Source organism: Helicoverpa zea, chromosome 14 (genome assembly GCF_022581195.2).
Source record: "Helicoverpa zea isolate HzStark_Cry1AcR chromosome 14, ilHelZeax1.1, whole genome shotgun sequence".
In the NCBI taxonomy this organism is placed as follows: Eukaryota; Metazoa; Arthropoda; class Insecta; order Lepidoptera; family Noctuidae; genus Helicoverpa; species Helicoverpa zea.
This window is the reverse complement of record NC_061465.1, coordinates 8,391,557-8,405,442: the sequence shown is the minus strand read 5'-3', so window position 1 is coordinate 8,405,442 and position 13,886 is coordinate 8,391,557. Positions and strand designations below refer to the sequence as shown.

The following is a 13,886-nucleotide window of genomic DNA, read 5'->3' as shown; positions in this document are numbered from 1 at the left end:
TCATCACGACCACATGCAGACATAAATAAAATAAAGCTTGTAAAACAAAGAGCTGCTAACCACAAAATATAAAGTAGGTACCACTCTTTTGATGATAATGATGATTTAGATAGAAGATTACATTTGCAAATTGTCACTCACTTTGTTTTGAGTCCCGAATTCACGTGACCACAAATCAGCATTTGTATTGAGGAGAAAGGAGGTTATTTTGAAGAAATAACATTAAATGCTACTAAGTGGATATTAGAAATTTCTTTTATGTCGTCTCTGTCATACAGTGAACGAAGAAGCGTTCATGCGAGGAAAGTTGTAATTACCCCTAATGTCAACGTACAATAATAATTATGTGTCAATATTACACAATCGCTCTCGGGAAAAGTTTGAATAATTTGCAGCAAGTACCTACTACGTACCTGCTATATGCCTTTATAATTCTGCACGTCGGCACAGCCTAAAACGTCCACTGCTGGACAAAGGCCCCATAGTCACCGCTCTGGACATGCGGTTTGCTGACATAAATTGAGTTTTGGCAAAACCTATGATAATAATCAGTGACATTACATACATAATTAAACTCATAGTAGAATCATAACACTGACTACTTCTAAGCACCATCAGTCTACCTACACAAGAAAATACAGATATAAAATAATATTATTTAGAAATTGTCATCTCCAACTGTCGTCCATTTGCAAGCTGTAGAAAGCATAAAGGAATCGGCTGGCGTTAAATGAGAATGAAAGAAGTGACGCCAAGCACGACCGTGACAAGATACGGAGTTGGCACCACTGCGTGGTAGGTACCTTGTCTCTCTACTATGATTTATGGTGTCTTGTGGAGCCTGAATGGAATGTCGTATGTGTTGATAGGCACGTATGATCATAACACCCAATTTGAAGGTCCTTGGAAAGTCTGTAGAGGTTTATATCAGGGATTGGAAATAGGAACAAGAACAAGTATAAAGATTTTGAATGCTATTGCTATTTATCATCGTCAATTTACAAAGGGACATAATTTATATCTGTAAATATTTCAGTTTTTAAGGATTCCAGGATATTCAGAAAATTAAGAATGAGTAAAAAAATATGTTAATGACCATGAAACATTCGTTCGCAAAAGCATACATATCAGTAGACATGTTATTTGCCTTTGAATGACAAGTAATTAGCTATCGACCTACATTCCTTGACCCATTTCTATCAAGACCTTAACAAAGTCTGACGCTAGTTATAACTTTACTATTGCATCACCGTCAACAACAAAACTTTCTCCTTTATAGTAATTTCCATCGAGTAAGTGCGTTATCCGTTGAGATGGGTCTTTTTTTACAAAATTGCGTTGACTTTTATAGCAACCAATCTGCCTTGAGTCTGAAATAATATTAAGTCACCAGGAATTTAAAAAACTGCTCTCTGCTCTTTTAATCCTTGTATTTTAACCTAAGTCCATGTTTATTCCAATCTTAGTTTACTTCATAGAAATACGTTTTTGGAACTGACTCCTCAGGTCACTTACATCAAATCCTCCATCCAAAATTGACTTTTCAGCACCAGCACTTCCCCTATTAATATTACAATTCACAACTGTACAAAATAAAAGAAAGAAAGCGGCGCTACAGTGTTTATGTATCTGTAGCAGCCATTGTTAACGTGGCTTTCTTTGCCGAAGTGCTAGAACACAACAGCGGACTTCCGATTGTAGTCTTTATAAAAAAGCCAAAGGTTATCTGAACATTGGTGATGAATGAATCTGGGATTGGTTTATTTGTTATGTCACTGAAGTACGTGATTAAGTATCATTTTTTTTTTCAAATATTTTCCTATTTATTTTTTTGAGTCCATTCAAGTTTTAGTTACAATTAAATAAAAACAAAACTTTCATTTTCCTTGTCACAAATTCATCTCCAGTCTGTTTTCTTTCCTATTCCCTACTACTACTTATAACAACAAAACATTATTCTTCTTCACTAACAATATTTTCGGTCCTTCCACAATCTTCACCCTCTTTTTCTTTATTTTCTCTCTTCGCTTTTCTAACTCGATCGTAAACAAGTCGTTGTGTTTCCAGCACGTTCTAACTGTTGTTATTACGTATCAGTCGTTACTGCCAGTACAATTGCATCACGCTCGAAAGCGTAATTGCCATGAAATATTATAAGAGCAAGAAACAAAAACACTTTCCACCACTTCTGACAATTCGTCAACCAAAATTGCTCTAATAGGTAATGGGTTATAAATGTCTGTAGAGTCGAAACATCAAATATTTTTATGAGCGCTGAATGAAGTTCTAGTTGAGAATAAACGATTTTGGGTTTAGAGATTCTAATTACAACTCATTCAAAGATATTCTTCTTTTGGTAATTGAATTTACTCAAAAAGTTTAATACTTTTTCACTTCGTAATTCCAAATAAAACTAAAAGTCTTCTTTACTAAAATAGAATTTCATTACATAGTATAAAACAAAGTCGCTTTTTCTGTCCCTATGTCCCTTTGTACGCTTAAATCTTCAAAACTACGCAACCAATTTTCATGCGGTTTTTTTTAAATAGAGTGATTAAAGAGGAAGGTTTATATATTAACATCCATTAAATTGTGGGGAAATATTGATATCCCGTGCGAAGCCGGGGCGGGTCGCTAGTTGAATATAAGTCAAAGCTCTTGATATTCGTTCGTCAAATGACTATCGAATGGTACCTACAGTCTATCTATTGTTTTCGTTTTCTTCAACGTTGTCGAATAGCTCTGCAATCATACAATGTAGTGAAAAGGAGGATCCAAAGTCCATCACCACATCAACACTGTGTCAGCACTCTACAAAAGCAAAACAAAAAACAATGAAGATGTCACTTTTACTTTATAATCCGTTAGGTAACAATGGTAACTTTAAGTAAAATTTAACTTGAACTTCTAGTTGGTTTGCGGCGTGACGGTCAAGGCTCGCTGGGGTTTCACTTTCTGATACTTTTCACCGTCCGCTCTCACGCCAGTCCCTGCTCCCGCGCACCGTCATTAAAAATAATAATAGACGCATTAGAAGTCCATGACAACTGCATCGACCGTGAAATGAATGACCGTTGAACTCTGGCAAGGTTTAGGTTTGTGCACCGCGGCTGACGCTCTCTCTTTGATTGAACAGCTTTACAAGAATTGTGGATATTTTAGTTGTATTTCTTATTTTTGTTATATAATGTATTTGCAATAACTTTGTCATAAAGCATAGCTATAAGCACCAATATTACAGAGGCTTGCAAATTATTTCCGTATACTTTTTCCATTTTTCACTGAGTTCACGCTACATAGATATTTCTTACAAAAACAGATAAGTAGGTAGAAAATGGTCCTATAAAAATCTTTAGTGACCAAAATTACTTACTTTAATGTACTATACTAAGAGGTATATGAAACTTTTTTAGTGGGACCAGTACATCAATGAATATGTTACTTACCAACTTCTTCAAATATTCTTGTATGTATGAATGCTAAATTTATTTTATTGAAATATAGTCCCACTAGTCGCCTGACTGACCTTGTGACGTTCAAAGTTGGATAAAAGTCTTTCCATTTCAGATAAAGTTACGTCGTGTTAACCCCTTCGGGAATATGTCGTGTACTTCGTTTACCACATTCATTTTTCAAAGCAACTTCTATTGATTTACCTTCTTTTTATTCTTAAAATCCTTGTATGAAGAAACATGGTATTTTTATAAACGATTCTCATTCTCTGTCGTTGAATGATAATTTCCTCAAGGAAGTGTTTCTTTCCTAAGAAAATAGCAGTGTTTGTAAGCTACTTATCGAAGCACAATACTGGTCAATTTTCTAGATTAAAAGAACAATACCAAATACTAAGACATTGTTAGAGAAACGTTTCCTTCCTCGATACGGTAATTTTTGTAAAATCCCCGTACCGCCATTTCTCAACCAACTAAGCGCCATCTAGCCGGTTTAAACATTAATCATTAAGAAGAGAAATTTACAAACGCAGACGTTTACAGCGCCATCTATGAACTGTATAGAAGAAAAAGATGGGCTAGAGTTGTTGAAGTGGTTTCCCCACGAATTTACAGATGTCGTTAAAATAAATGTGTATGCTTTCAACAACCTTTCAAGATTTTTTTAAATAGCTTGCATATGTTATGTTTTACAATAGGTCCTGACCAGTTTCTTATTGTCCTCCAAATATAATATCAAGGGATTCCTATCCATTCAAAAGTTTTGGTGTGAAAGTCCTACAGAGAGACTAGAGTAGTTCATGATTTTCATATGCGCATATAGTGCCATTGATGATGATGATGATGGCTAGTGAGCCAATATCAATTCTTCCATAAATTAATAATAATAATTAGAGCCTCATCCTGGTTTTATCAAATCCAGCCAATTGTGTATTTTAATCTCCACTTTCAGTGGTCGTAACATTTCATTGAATACTTTTTCACTACTTACATACTTTGTTTTCAATTGACTCTACAAAAATTGCTTCTGGTTTTGCTTTGTTATGCTCAATTCTACCATTGAAAGCGTGTCATCAATAAAGTTAACCAGACGGAAAATTTTACTTTCCTTGTCTATACTTACGAGCATGTATTGTAGCATGATCATTTCTTATTTTCTATAGTCATCTCCGTTGTACGTCTTGCCAACGAAGATTTTCCCGAAAATGAGAACATTTTTACCCAGTTTTAGTAGGTACCTAAAGAAACCCAACAATGTAGGTCCTTTTAACGGTAAAATATTTTCTGGAATTATATCAGTAGTTCCAGGGATTATACTATTGACAAAGAAGTGACTCAGACAGGCTTATCAGTTTCAAGTGATGAGTTAAAAAAAACGCGCCAACGCCCGCATTTCGTAGCAACTACTATACGCATCCGGATAAAAAGCCTTCCTCACTAAATGAATTATCCAACACTGCTTTTCTTACCTATTTAGTATAAATATGAACCTCATAATCAAAGCATATCACGAAGAAAAAAACATGTCTTGGTATCGAAAAGGTAGACTTATGCACAGATAAACTTAATCTACATCCTGTCTATAACTTTGCTCTATAGGTAAGCAATTTTAACACTGCCTTCCCACATATGGCCCTTAAATCCACGGTCTAACCATCACGTCACTATACGTAACTTTTCGATGACGGAATCCATCAGTTCCCTCGTAAACGATGTCAATAGCATCATCACCATCGTCATGATGTATTGTTATGTCACAATTACATCTGTCGCCCCAAATGTTTGCGCTTCGGAACAGACACTCGCCGAGGTAAACAAATGTTCCACTAAGTTTAACATTGTCGCCTACTTTTGGGGTATTGAGGTCTTTGGTTTATCTTCTTATAAGGTAAAGTCTTAATAACTTCCCTGTACCGTGACTCATACGTGATACACACCGATTCCTTAACTATTGGGTCTACATCGTGGACAGTGAAGTGGTTAAAATTTAGGGTCAAATAATTTTATGAAAAAACTGCAGCAATAACTGAAAAATATGTAGATTTTATTTTTTGCTCTGTATTGAAAAAAATAGTAACATATAACATTGGTAGGGTAACTGGACTATGGGGACTCAAGGAACCTTGAGTCCCCAGACGGAACAGAACGTGAACAGCACTCTTTTAATGAAGAACTTGGGTAAAACACCTTTATATTATAGACGCCCCAGTTTCCTATTATATAATTACGTAAATACAGAAGCTAACCGTAAGGGTGCGTCCACATCTGGCGAATGCGCCGCGAATGCGCAGCACGCGAGCCGATCGCGAGCTGTCCGCGAGCTGCGCGCGTGCATTTTTGTTCGTGCGCCGCTTCTGCGCCGCACGCGCGCAGCTCGCGCGCGACCTAAGCGCCGCACGCGAGCGGCGCGCAGGCGGCGCGCGACGTCTGCCATCTTCGATAGTACTGAGCCAATATACGGAACTGTAAGGGCGAGAACTGATAGCGCGCAGATCGCGCGCCGCTCGCGCGCTCTATACGAGCCTTGCGTGAGTTGCGCTAAAGAGGCGCACCGAACTATTGCAGTGACTGCACGCGCGCAGCTCGCGGACAGCTCGCGATCGGCTCGCGTGCTGCGCATTCGCGGCGCATTCGCCAGATGTGGACGCACCCTTATGGGCTTTAAATAACTAAGACATCCCAATTAATCATCCACTTATTTCGACACTATCTACATTTCAATGTAAACAATACATCACAACTCAACTTACATAAATGCAAGTATACGCATTCATTCGATTTGTTCGAATAAAAAATACCATTTCGCCACTAAAGCCCACAACAATAGGACCATTAGGAGATGTCATCGTGCGTACAAACAAAAGAAGCCGGGAAGAGATAAAACAACGGAACACGTACAGACCACTTCAAACTATCATACGCCATTGTGGACACTACCTGGTCCCAGTCGCTTCACAACCACCGAGTAAAATGGTTGCAATCTACTTCTTACTATCCCTAACTGCTGTCGTAGCGTCCGCGGAGCATACGGGTGCATACTCATCACCGCAGTACGCGAAAAAAATGTACCCGAAAAAGGGTTATGACACAAACGCGTTACTCCCTCGTGAAAAACCTCCGGTGGTGTTCAAGGACGAACAACCAGCAGAATCGATAGCAAGATTTGACTACGGTAATGACACAGCGCAGTACGGAAGGGCGTCGTTCATAGATGCGGCTGGAAGCTTCCTCAGTGGCACGGGAGGGCAAGTGGTGACGAGCATAGCAAGGGACTTCATCGCTAGGTCCACAGGCAGCAGTCAGGTTGGTTTTGACTGCGCCTCCCAGGTTTGTACTTACTGCACATCTCTGTAAAGCTGCACGCGTTTATCGCATGACTAATTTTGCTTTCTTTTAAAAATAGTTGCAATGTGAGTCATTGGAGAGTGACGTCATCGAACCCGTAAATAAAAAGCTCCTGTGAAAGTGACCATTACCTTATCTTGCTTCTTTGAATTGTTTTGTCTAAAATCAGCAGTCAAATCACCGTTATCTGATCATCCATCAAGTTGGTGAATTCGAATTCCGATTTGTAACTAAATTATGACGTTTTTCTTTGCAAACACGTAATTCTACACCAAGTAACATCTGAAAATCCACAGATATCCTGAAACATAGGTGCATAACAACTGGTCTAATTACTTAAAAGCATAATTTTACACTTACAGGTCTTGAGTTTAAACCTGACCAATCTGGTGATCTTGATCGTGCTGAAGGCGTTGATCTTAGCAGCGGGCTTCTTCGGCGCGGGCGCATGGAAAGGCGGACATCATGACTACGGAAGGAGTCTTGACGGTAAGTGACACTTTCATTATAATAAGTACATAACAGTTACGAGTAGTTATAATTATAATGTAATAGTTATGTATGGAATTATTTTTAGTGTTCAATACATTTAGTTTTTTATTGAATTTGGACTTTGGCATGTTATCACTATACGTTCAGTTACTACATATTTTGAACACGGAAATATTGATTTAATAGTAAATCAAAGTAACAAACAAAAAACAAACCCAAAAGGCCCTCTACATAAGCAATATTTAATTAAATCATACAATTAGTTATACAGCAACAAATAATATACTTTCAAATGGACCCTTTAACGGACACCAGGCGACCAGGAAATCATAAATCAATAGGAGGTTACCTACCCATCTGCCGTTCACCTTTCAAGGGTGCGAGACAAATAAACTGACCAGGTCCATAATCCAATACCGATGGACGATGCGTTTGCCCTGTCCGCCACGTAATCCCATTGCCAAAGGATTATCTATAGACCCAGCCGCCAAATGACCAGCGAATTTTATTAGCTAATGGACAGTGTCACTCTAAACTTTTATTTTTAAATATCTGGCTTACACGAAAAGTATTTTCTGTAGTTTCGGATGAAAGCCAATTTGGGTCTGTATATATGGTGGTCATTTTTAATTATGTTTTCTACGGAATAAATAGGTAATATTATTTAGCTAAGTATGTAACATGACTCATAAATGACGATTATTGTCATATTGCGATCCATGTTACCGATAGCCGGTTTTCAGGTTGAAAGAAGCTTTAGATATATGTAGTTAAAATATAAATTAATAGACATACATAGTTTATCAAGAGATACCAATTATTATAGGTTTGTGTGTGTAGGTAGATACAAGCGGGGATTTAAAAAAAGTTCTAAACTGAATGTAGTCAACTATGTAAGTACTCGTACTTATGTATATATACCACTTATAATACAGACAACAAAAACGCGTCCTACATCACTGAAGACGAGATTCTGCTATACCTGAGTTACTTGGCTGGCCAGCAGAAGAAAGACTACGGCTGTTTGTACCTGCTGTCATGTCAGAAGCCCCAACAAGCTGGGCTGTACTCCTCGGGAGCTGAGCTGCTGCTGCAAGGAGCTAGGATAGTACAGGGGTATGTACAAATGATATTGTTTCAGATAGTTAAAGGATTTAAAGAACATAACCGTCGTTAAGTTTAAAGTCATAATTGATAGCAAGAGGGCCTTAATTTCAATAGCGGACATTTCTTGCCACTTCTTATTGGTTACGAAATATATTTTGTTGAAATAGTTAATTGCAACAACATGACTGGTACTACAAACTCTGACATAACTTACGATGACTCGCATCACTCAACTTTGTGTAATAACCAAAAAAAGTCAGTTGTAAAACCACGATTTGACCAATGGGTGGCAAGAAAACGGCTGGTTATGGTTTGGTTATCGTTATAGTTAAATGATGCAAAGACCTTACAACTGCTTTATTGAATTTCAGAGACAGTGTAGATCTGGAACCATACGCGGAAGTATCGATGGGCATCAAGCAGGCTGCTGAATGGGGGGAGGGAGGTATGAACTGCGAGACACGATACAAATGTGGACAATAAACAACAAGAAACAGAAAATTACATAATAAGCTTTTAGACTGTATTTTGAAGATTTACTAAGGATCTGTGTGAGATAAAATATTAAAATCATTATGAGTGTAAAGCTAAAGAATTAAAAACAATGTTGCGGAATTTAGTTTTGCAAATAGTGCTGTAAAAAATATTGTGTTGTGTGCTTGAGTCAACCTAATATTATAGAGTGCATTGTTCTTCACAATTAAGGAACATTTGTATTACGTAGGTTATTTTTAATCATAGTTATTTGTAAGTTAAGCAAATTATTTTAAGGTGTAGTCATAATTGTATTAGTAGTAAATAACTTAATTGCGATCGAATGAAAAGGGGTTTCAATGTCAGAAAATTTAATTTGAAACAAGTTTATTTACACAATATTAAACTTATTGAAAAGATATATTTGTCATTCTCGATGTTTGTTAAACCTCTTGAGATCCCAAATCCAAAACCCATATACTTTTCTAACATACACTATACTAACCCAAATCAGTCAAAATTACAAATCGTTTCAAGTCATAGGTCCGTCATTCTTAACTAATCTCCTTAAGATACTTGCGAAAAACAAAAAAGTATTTGTACCCATCCTTGCTCCTGAACTTCTGCTTTAAGAACTAAGGAGTGTTAGCAGCCAGAACCCTGGGAGTGCGCTCCGAAGGGTTGTTGGCACGAGCTGCACGATATTCTGCATAGGAAACATAACCGTCGCCATCTTTATCATCCGACTCTAGAGTACGATCCACCAGAGCTGAAAGATTATCATTAAATGTTAGTATAGGATTCTCCCTGTTATTATGTCATGTGATTGCTATTGGTGAATGTTTCTTACCAACATAAGCATCCAAATCATTGGCTTCAGGCTCAATAGATGAATCTGCATCTGGGTCTGGAGCTTCATGCTCTATTGTATGGTATACAGCCTAAAATGGCAATAAGAGAAACATAAAGACTGAGTGCCTAGTTATATTAATATTGCCACTCATCCTATAAATAATAAAAGTCTTTTTTTTTAGTCTTACTTATATTATAATTTCATCATTCTTATTTACTTTTGGGAAAACAATTTCAATTAAATCGATCGAAAAACGACAATGGTTTTAAAACCTTAATTGAATATTCATCTCACCTTTAATAACTCTAGGCCGTCTAACATGGAATTCTTATCAAAATCGTGCGCTGAGAAGTAATGGAACTCCAGTTCTTCAGGCGTCATCTTCGACAGCGCTTCTGCTGTGAGGACTTCTGTATCTTCTTCTATATGTCTGTAACAACCTCATTAATTAAACATCATATCAGATTAATATTTGCTAACAACTTTACGTTCCACGCCGCAGACCGTAACGTCACCTCTATTGTAATCATTTATTTTATGCGATGCAACAAGTAAGAGAATCGTGCAATTGCTCTCATAGTCTTTGAGATTAAACAATGGAGGTGTACCAATAAAATAATTCAAAATTATAACAGTTTCATCATGGCTTCCTGGCAATATTTTGACCAGTCTTACTGAAGGTCACTGTGCAATATGTACACAAGATCGTGAATTAAGTATATTGGCACTCTATACCCACTTCAAACACAGCTTTGCATACTCTTAAAGACGCTGAGAAACCCAATTTTGTTTTGGGAATATCTGAGCGCCTTTGGACTTTGATTAACTGGTAATGATGGATATTCCGTTACTAAAGTCTTGACAAGATGCATAGCTAGAAATTAACTTCATTATCGTTATCACTTACTTGGTATCGTGCAAAAGTTGCGCGTCTCCAGTCAGTGACTCCGAGCCCCGTGGCTTGTAGTGGTGGTGCCTCTGATCAACCGGGGTCTGCCCGTGCGGGTGATGCGGCCCGCGACGCATGCCCCACGCCATCGCGTTCAGCATTAGTATCAGACATGCTGCAAGTTAAATAAGTAGGTAAATAGGAAGGTAGGCTGGTAAAGAACTAACCACTTTCAGAATGTGGTTTGACTGGACAGGAACACCTCACGACAAAATTAACTCAGAATTTGTAAAAGGCTACAGAAAAATTGTTCCTGCCAAGGTGGTGCGGACGATATGGCACACATTACTATAGCAAACGTTGACTTATAATAAATAGATAGTATCGAAACGAAAGAAAGTCTATTAATAATATAATTACCAACAAAAAACTAAACACGCGTGCCGCCAGTCAAAGATCCACCTCCGTAAATCCTAACAATTGACACGCGCCACGAATTTGGAGCATCAACCGTCAAATAACAGTGACAAATATTACAACAATCACAGAACCAACAGTACTTAATACCTGTCTTTAATTTGCACTGCATTGTAGTTCGCAACATAAAGGGTGCGGCAGCTGGGGTCCTTGCACCCCATGCGGTCTGTGGACGTCCCGCGGGGACCCAATATTCACACCTCATTTCACAAGAGTCCTGCCCACTACATTTGTCATCGCCTAGTCAAAAGCACGTCAAATTGAATATTTTGCTGCGATTTGTGTTTTAAATTAGCTGTATTGTAATTTGCGTGTTTTTTAATTCGGTGGCATGTTATTGTTACTTCTAAGTATGTCTCACAGGGTGTCGATCAAAAGGTAAAGAAGATAGCTGGTTAAGATAACTTTTTCATAACATTTCAATGAATATTAATTCTGAAGAGCTTCTTTATATTTTTATTAATCAAGAATCAAAATAATACCACATGACGATATAATTACGTCAGCTTGTGTTGTCGCTATAATTGTAGATACTTTTTAAGATTTATCTTCACTAAGTTCATAATATCTTCTTCTTATAACATGTCTCTTTATCCGTTTGAAATCAAATAAAATTGCTCAAATTTTCTTCTGGCCTAGAAACATACCAACTTGATCCTCTTACAAAAATCCATTAAAACAAAAAGAGACAGGTGCCGTCACCCTTTAGATAAAAAAATATATTACAAAGAACTTTCAATGTATCGAATGCATAATTTATTTTGGGCCCCTCGATTTCGGAACAGTTGGTATAGAGAAAGACGAGACTGGCCTTTAATCGGACCCCACTTTATTATAGAGCAGTATAAAGCCGTAATGGGGGACAAATTATGCGCTCGCTGCGACAAGTGCGCCGTCCATATGTCGGGGTGTCCGCGGCAAGCGCTCTGCTATGGGTGAAGTGACATACTGGGGTGAAGAATAATAAACTTCACCAAGACAAAATAATGGGAACGCTGATAGAGGCAGTAAGAAGAGCAAAAGATGTTTCTAACAAAATTTGTCATCATCATCATCCAAAGTTGCAAGATCGATCCCAATATTTTGAAGGACTATACAAAGGATCGCCCTGCTGTTAACACTAACTCTTTAATAGACAATATCAGATTGCATCCTAAATATAGCAATAACAACGACATTAAACCACCTGCAAAACAGCTTTTCTTTAAGACGCATTCCTAAAAGTTCACCCTCAATCTGCATCCAATAAGGTTCGTAAAACACCATTCACACAATTCATACAGGCAGTGTGTCACAGATCTGAATGGCAAGGGTGTTCGCGGCCTCCGTCCTGCCATATTATCGTCTGATAACACCCTAATCCCTTGCGATTACAATGAATCCGTCGCCACGGGTCACAGACTCCTCTATTTGGCTCTAAGCCTTGGTTATATTTTGGTTTGGTTACTTACTACAATGCCAAATAATACTATAATGAAGTGGTTTTTGAGATAAAGATCTTAGGGTCGTTGAGTGAGCTTATTAGAAGATTTTGCGATGGATTTTAAAGCATTTTTATATACAGTGATTTGTGTAATTATATAAATTTTTATATATTTGTCAATTATAAGATCTCATTTCGTATATTATAAAGCATTTCTGCTATGAGAAGTCAATAAGCAAGATAGTTAATAGGTTAGGCGTCTCTACAGAGGTCACTATACCTAACATCTTCAGTAGTTTTTAGGTTATCTCTAAGATCTCTAAGAAACACTCGACGTCACGCTGTTTCTTTCCTTTTGAAACTAAATAAATATTGACAAATTCTTACCCTCTACTCTCATGTCTGTTGCATCACTCAGATTCTCACTTGTTTTCGTGTTTAAAAACAAAATAACATCACTGTTTTCTACCGATACAGTTCAGGCATCTGTCAAGGGTTGACATTAGAAATCAATTTAACAGCGCACGCGCAAACGAGGCAAGCAAACTAGCACTTTACGCCTTAAGACAGAAGGGCTATTTTTGCTTGGTTTGTAAAACCATTTAGCGCATGTCAAACCTCATTTCAGAAGGAATGGTTGTTTTGATCACCCTCCGCTAGATGGCAGCATGAGTACCTGTTGTAGCGAGTGAAATAGTAACATGCTTTTATTTTTCACTTATCGTAGTGACTGTAGATTGTAGAATGATAATCTCGGAATGTAATTGAATTTGTGGAATGGGTCATAGATGTAGAGTAGAGGATACGGTCTCGAGTGGAATCATATACGATTGTTTTTTTTATGTAACAATTTTAATATAAAATAGCTGATTTAGTGCAGGTTATATACGTGCCTATCAATAAATCAATTTAATTTTTAATTTAGTTTATTATCAAGAAAACAGGTTAAAATTGTTTTCAAATGGTCTAAAGTATATTGATTACTGTTGGATGCAAAAATCCCTCTATAAAAAGTAAACTAAAACAGGCAATCATACCAGGCTTTCTTTTTATTTTTGTGCTTTCTTTTCTTCTCGGTTCTTTTCTTTAGTCTGATAACCAAATATGAATACGACTTAGGTATAAAATTCGTTTGGGACTAACAAATTATATGACGCCTAATTCATTCGGCTACAAATTACAGGGAAATACTGAAACCAAATCAATTGTTCTTAAACAAGTCTATTATAGGTACGACAGGACAAGCTGGGCTACTATCTGTAGCAGTCTTATAGTAAAATTTTCCATAAAATTTCTTATGCTTCTTTTTCTGAGGTTGTTTATGCTATAAAGAGAGCTGCCAAAGTATCATTACAAGAAAATAATCACTCGTTT

At 37.3% G+C, this 13,886-nt stretch overlaps 2 protein-coding genes across 2 annotated transcripts; one reads left to right on the top strand and one right to left on the bottom strand.

Moving 5' to 3' along the window:
* The first annotated feature begins 6,146 nt into the window (after window positions 1–6,146).
* On the top strand, window positions 6,147–9,261 carry LOC124636363. Its single transcript, XM_047172431.1, has 4 exons — window positions 6,147–6,779; window positions 7,160–7,286; window positions 8,225–8,405; window positions 8,768–9,261. The coding sequence occupies exons 1-4, from the start codon at window positions 6,207–6,209 to the stop codon at window positions 8,877–8,879; spliced, it is 993 nt and encodes a 330-aa protein (XP_047028387.1). The 5' UTR covers window positions 6,147–6,206; the 3' UTR covers window positions 8,880–9,261.
* Window positions 9,161–12,999, bottom strand: LOC124636362 (multiple coagulation factor deficiency protein 2 homolog). Its single transcript, XM_047172430.1, has 5 exons — window positions 12,900–12,999; window positions 10,631–10,787; window positions 10,018–10,153; window positions 9,721–9,811; window positions 9,161–9,639 (listed from the first exon to the last, which is right to left on the bottom strand). The coding sequence occupies exons 1-5, from the start codon at window positions 12,910–12,912 to the stop codon at window positions 9,506–9,508; spliced, it is 531 nt and encodes a 176-aa protein (XP_047028386.1). The 5' UTR covers window positions 12,913–12,999; the 3' UTR covers window positions 9,161–9,505.
* Window positions 13,000–13,886: the final 887 nt, after the last annotated feature.

Coding starts and splice junctions, on each gene's coding strand:
- LOC124636363 (XM_047172431.1), top strand. CDS start 6,207: ATGCAAGTATACGCATTCATTCGATTTGTTCGAATAAAAAATACCATT. Junction 6,780..7,159: donor GTTTTGACTGCGCCTCCCAG/GTTTGTACTTAC, acceptor TTACACTTACAG/GTCTTGAGTTTAAACCTGAC. Junction 7,287..8,224: donor CTACGGAAGGAGTCTTGACG/GTAAGTGACACT, acceptor CTTATAATACAG/ACAACAAAAACGCGTCCTAC.
- LOC124636362 (XM_047172430.1), bottom strand. Junction 10,154..10,630: donor CAACTTTTGCACGATACCAA/GTAAGTGATAAC, acceptor AGGTTGTTACAG/ACATATAGAAGAAGATACAG. Junction 9,640..9,720: donor TGATTTGGATGCTTATGTTG/GTAAGAAACATT, acceptor ATAATCTTTCAG/CTCTGGTGGATCGTACTCTA.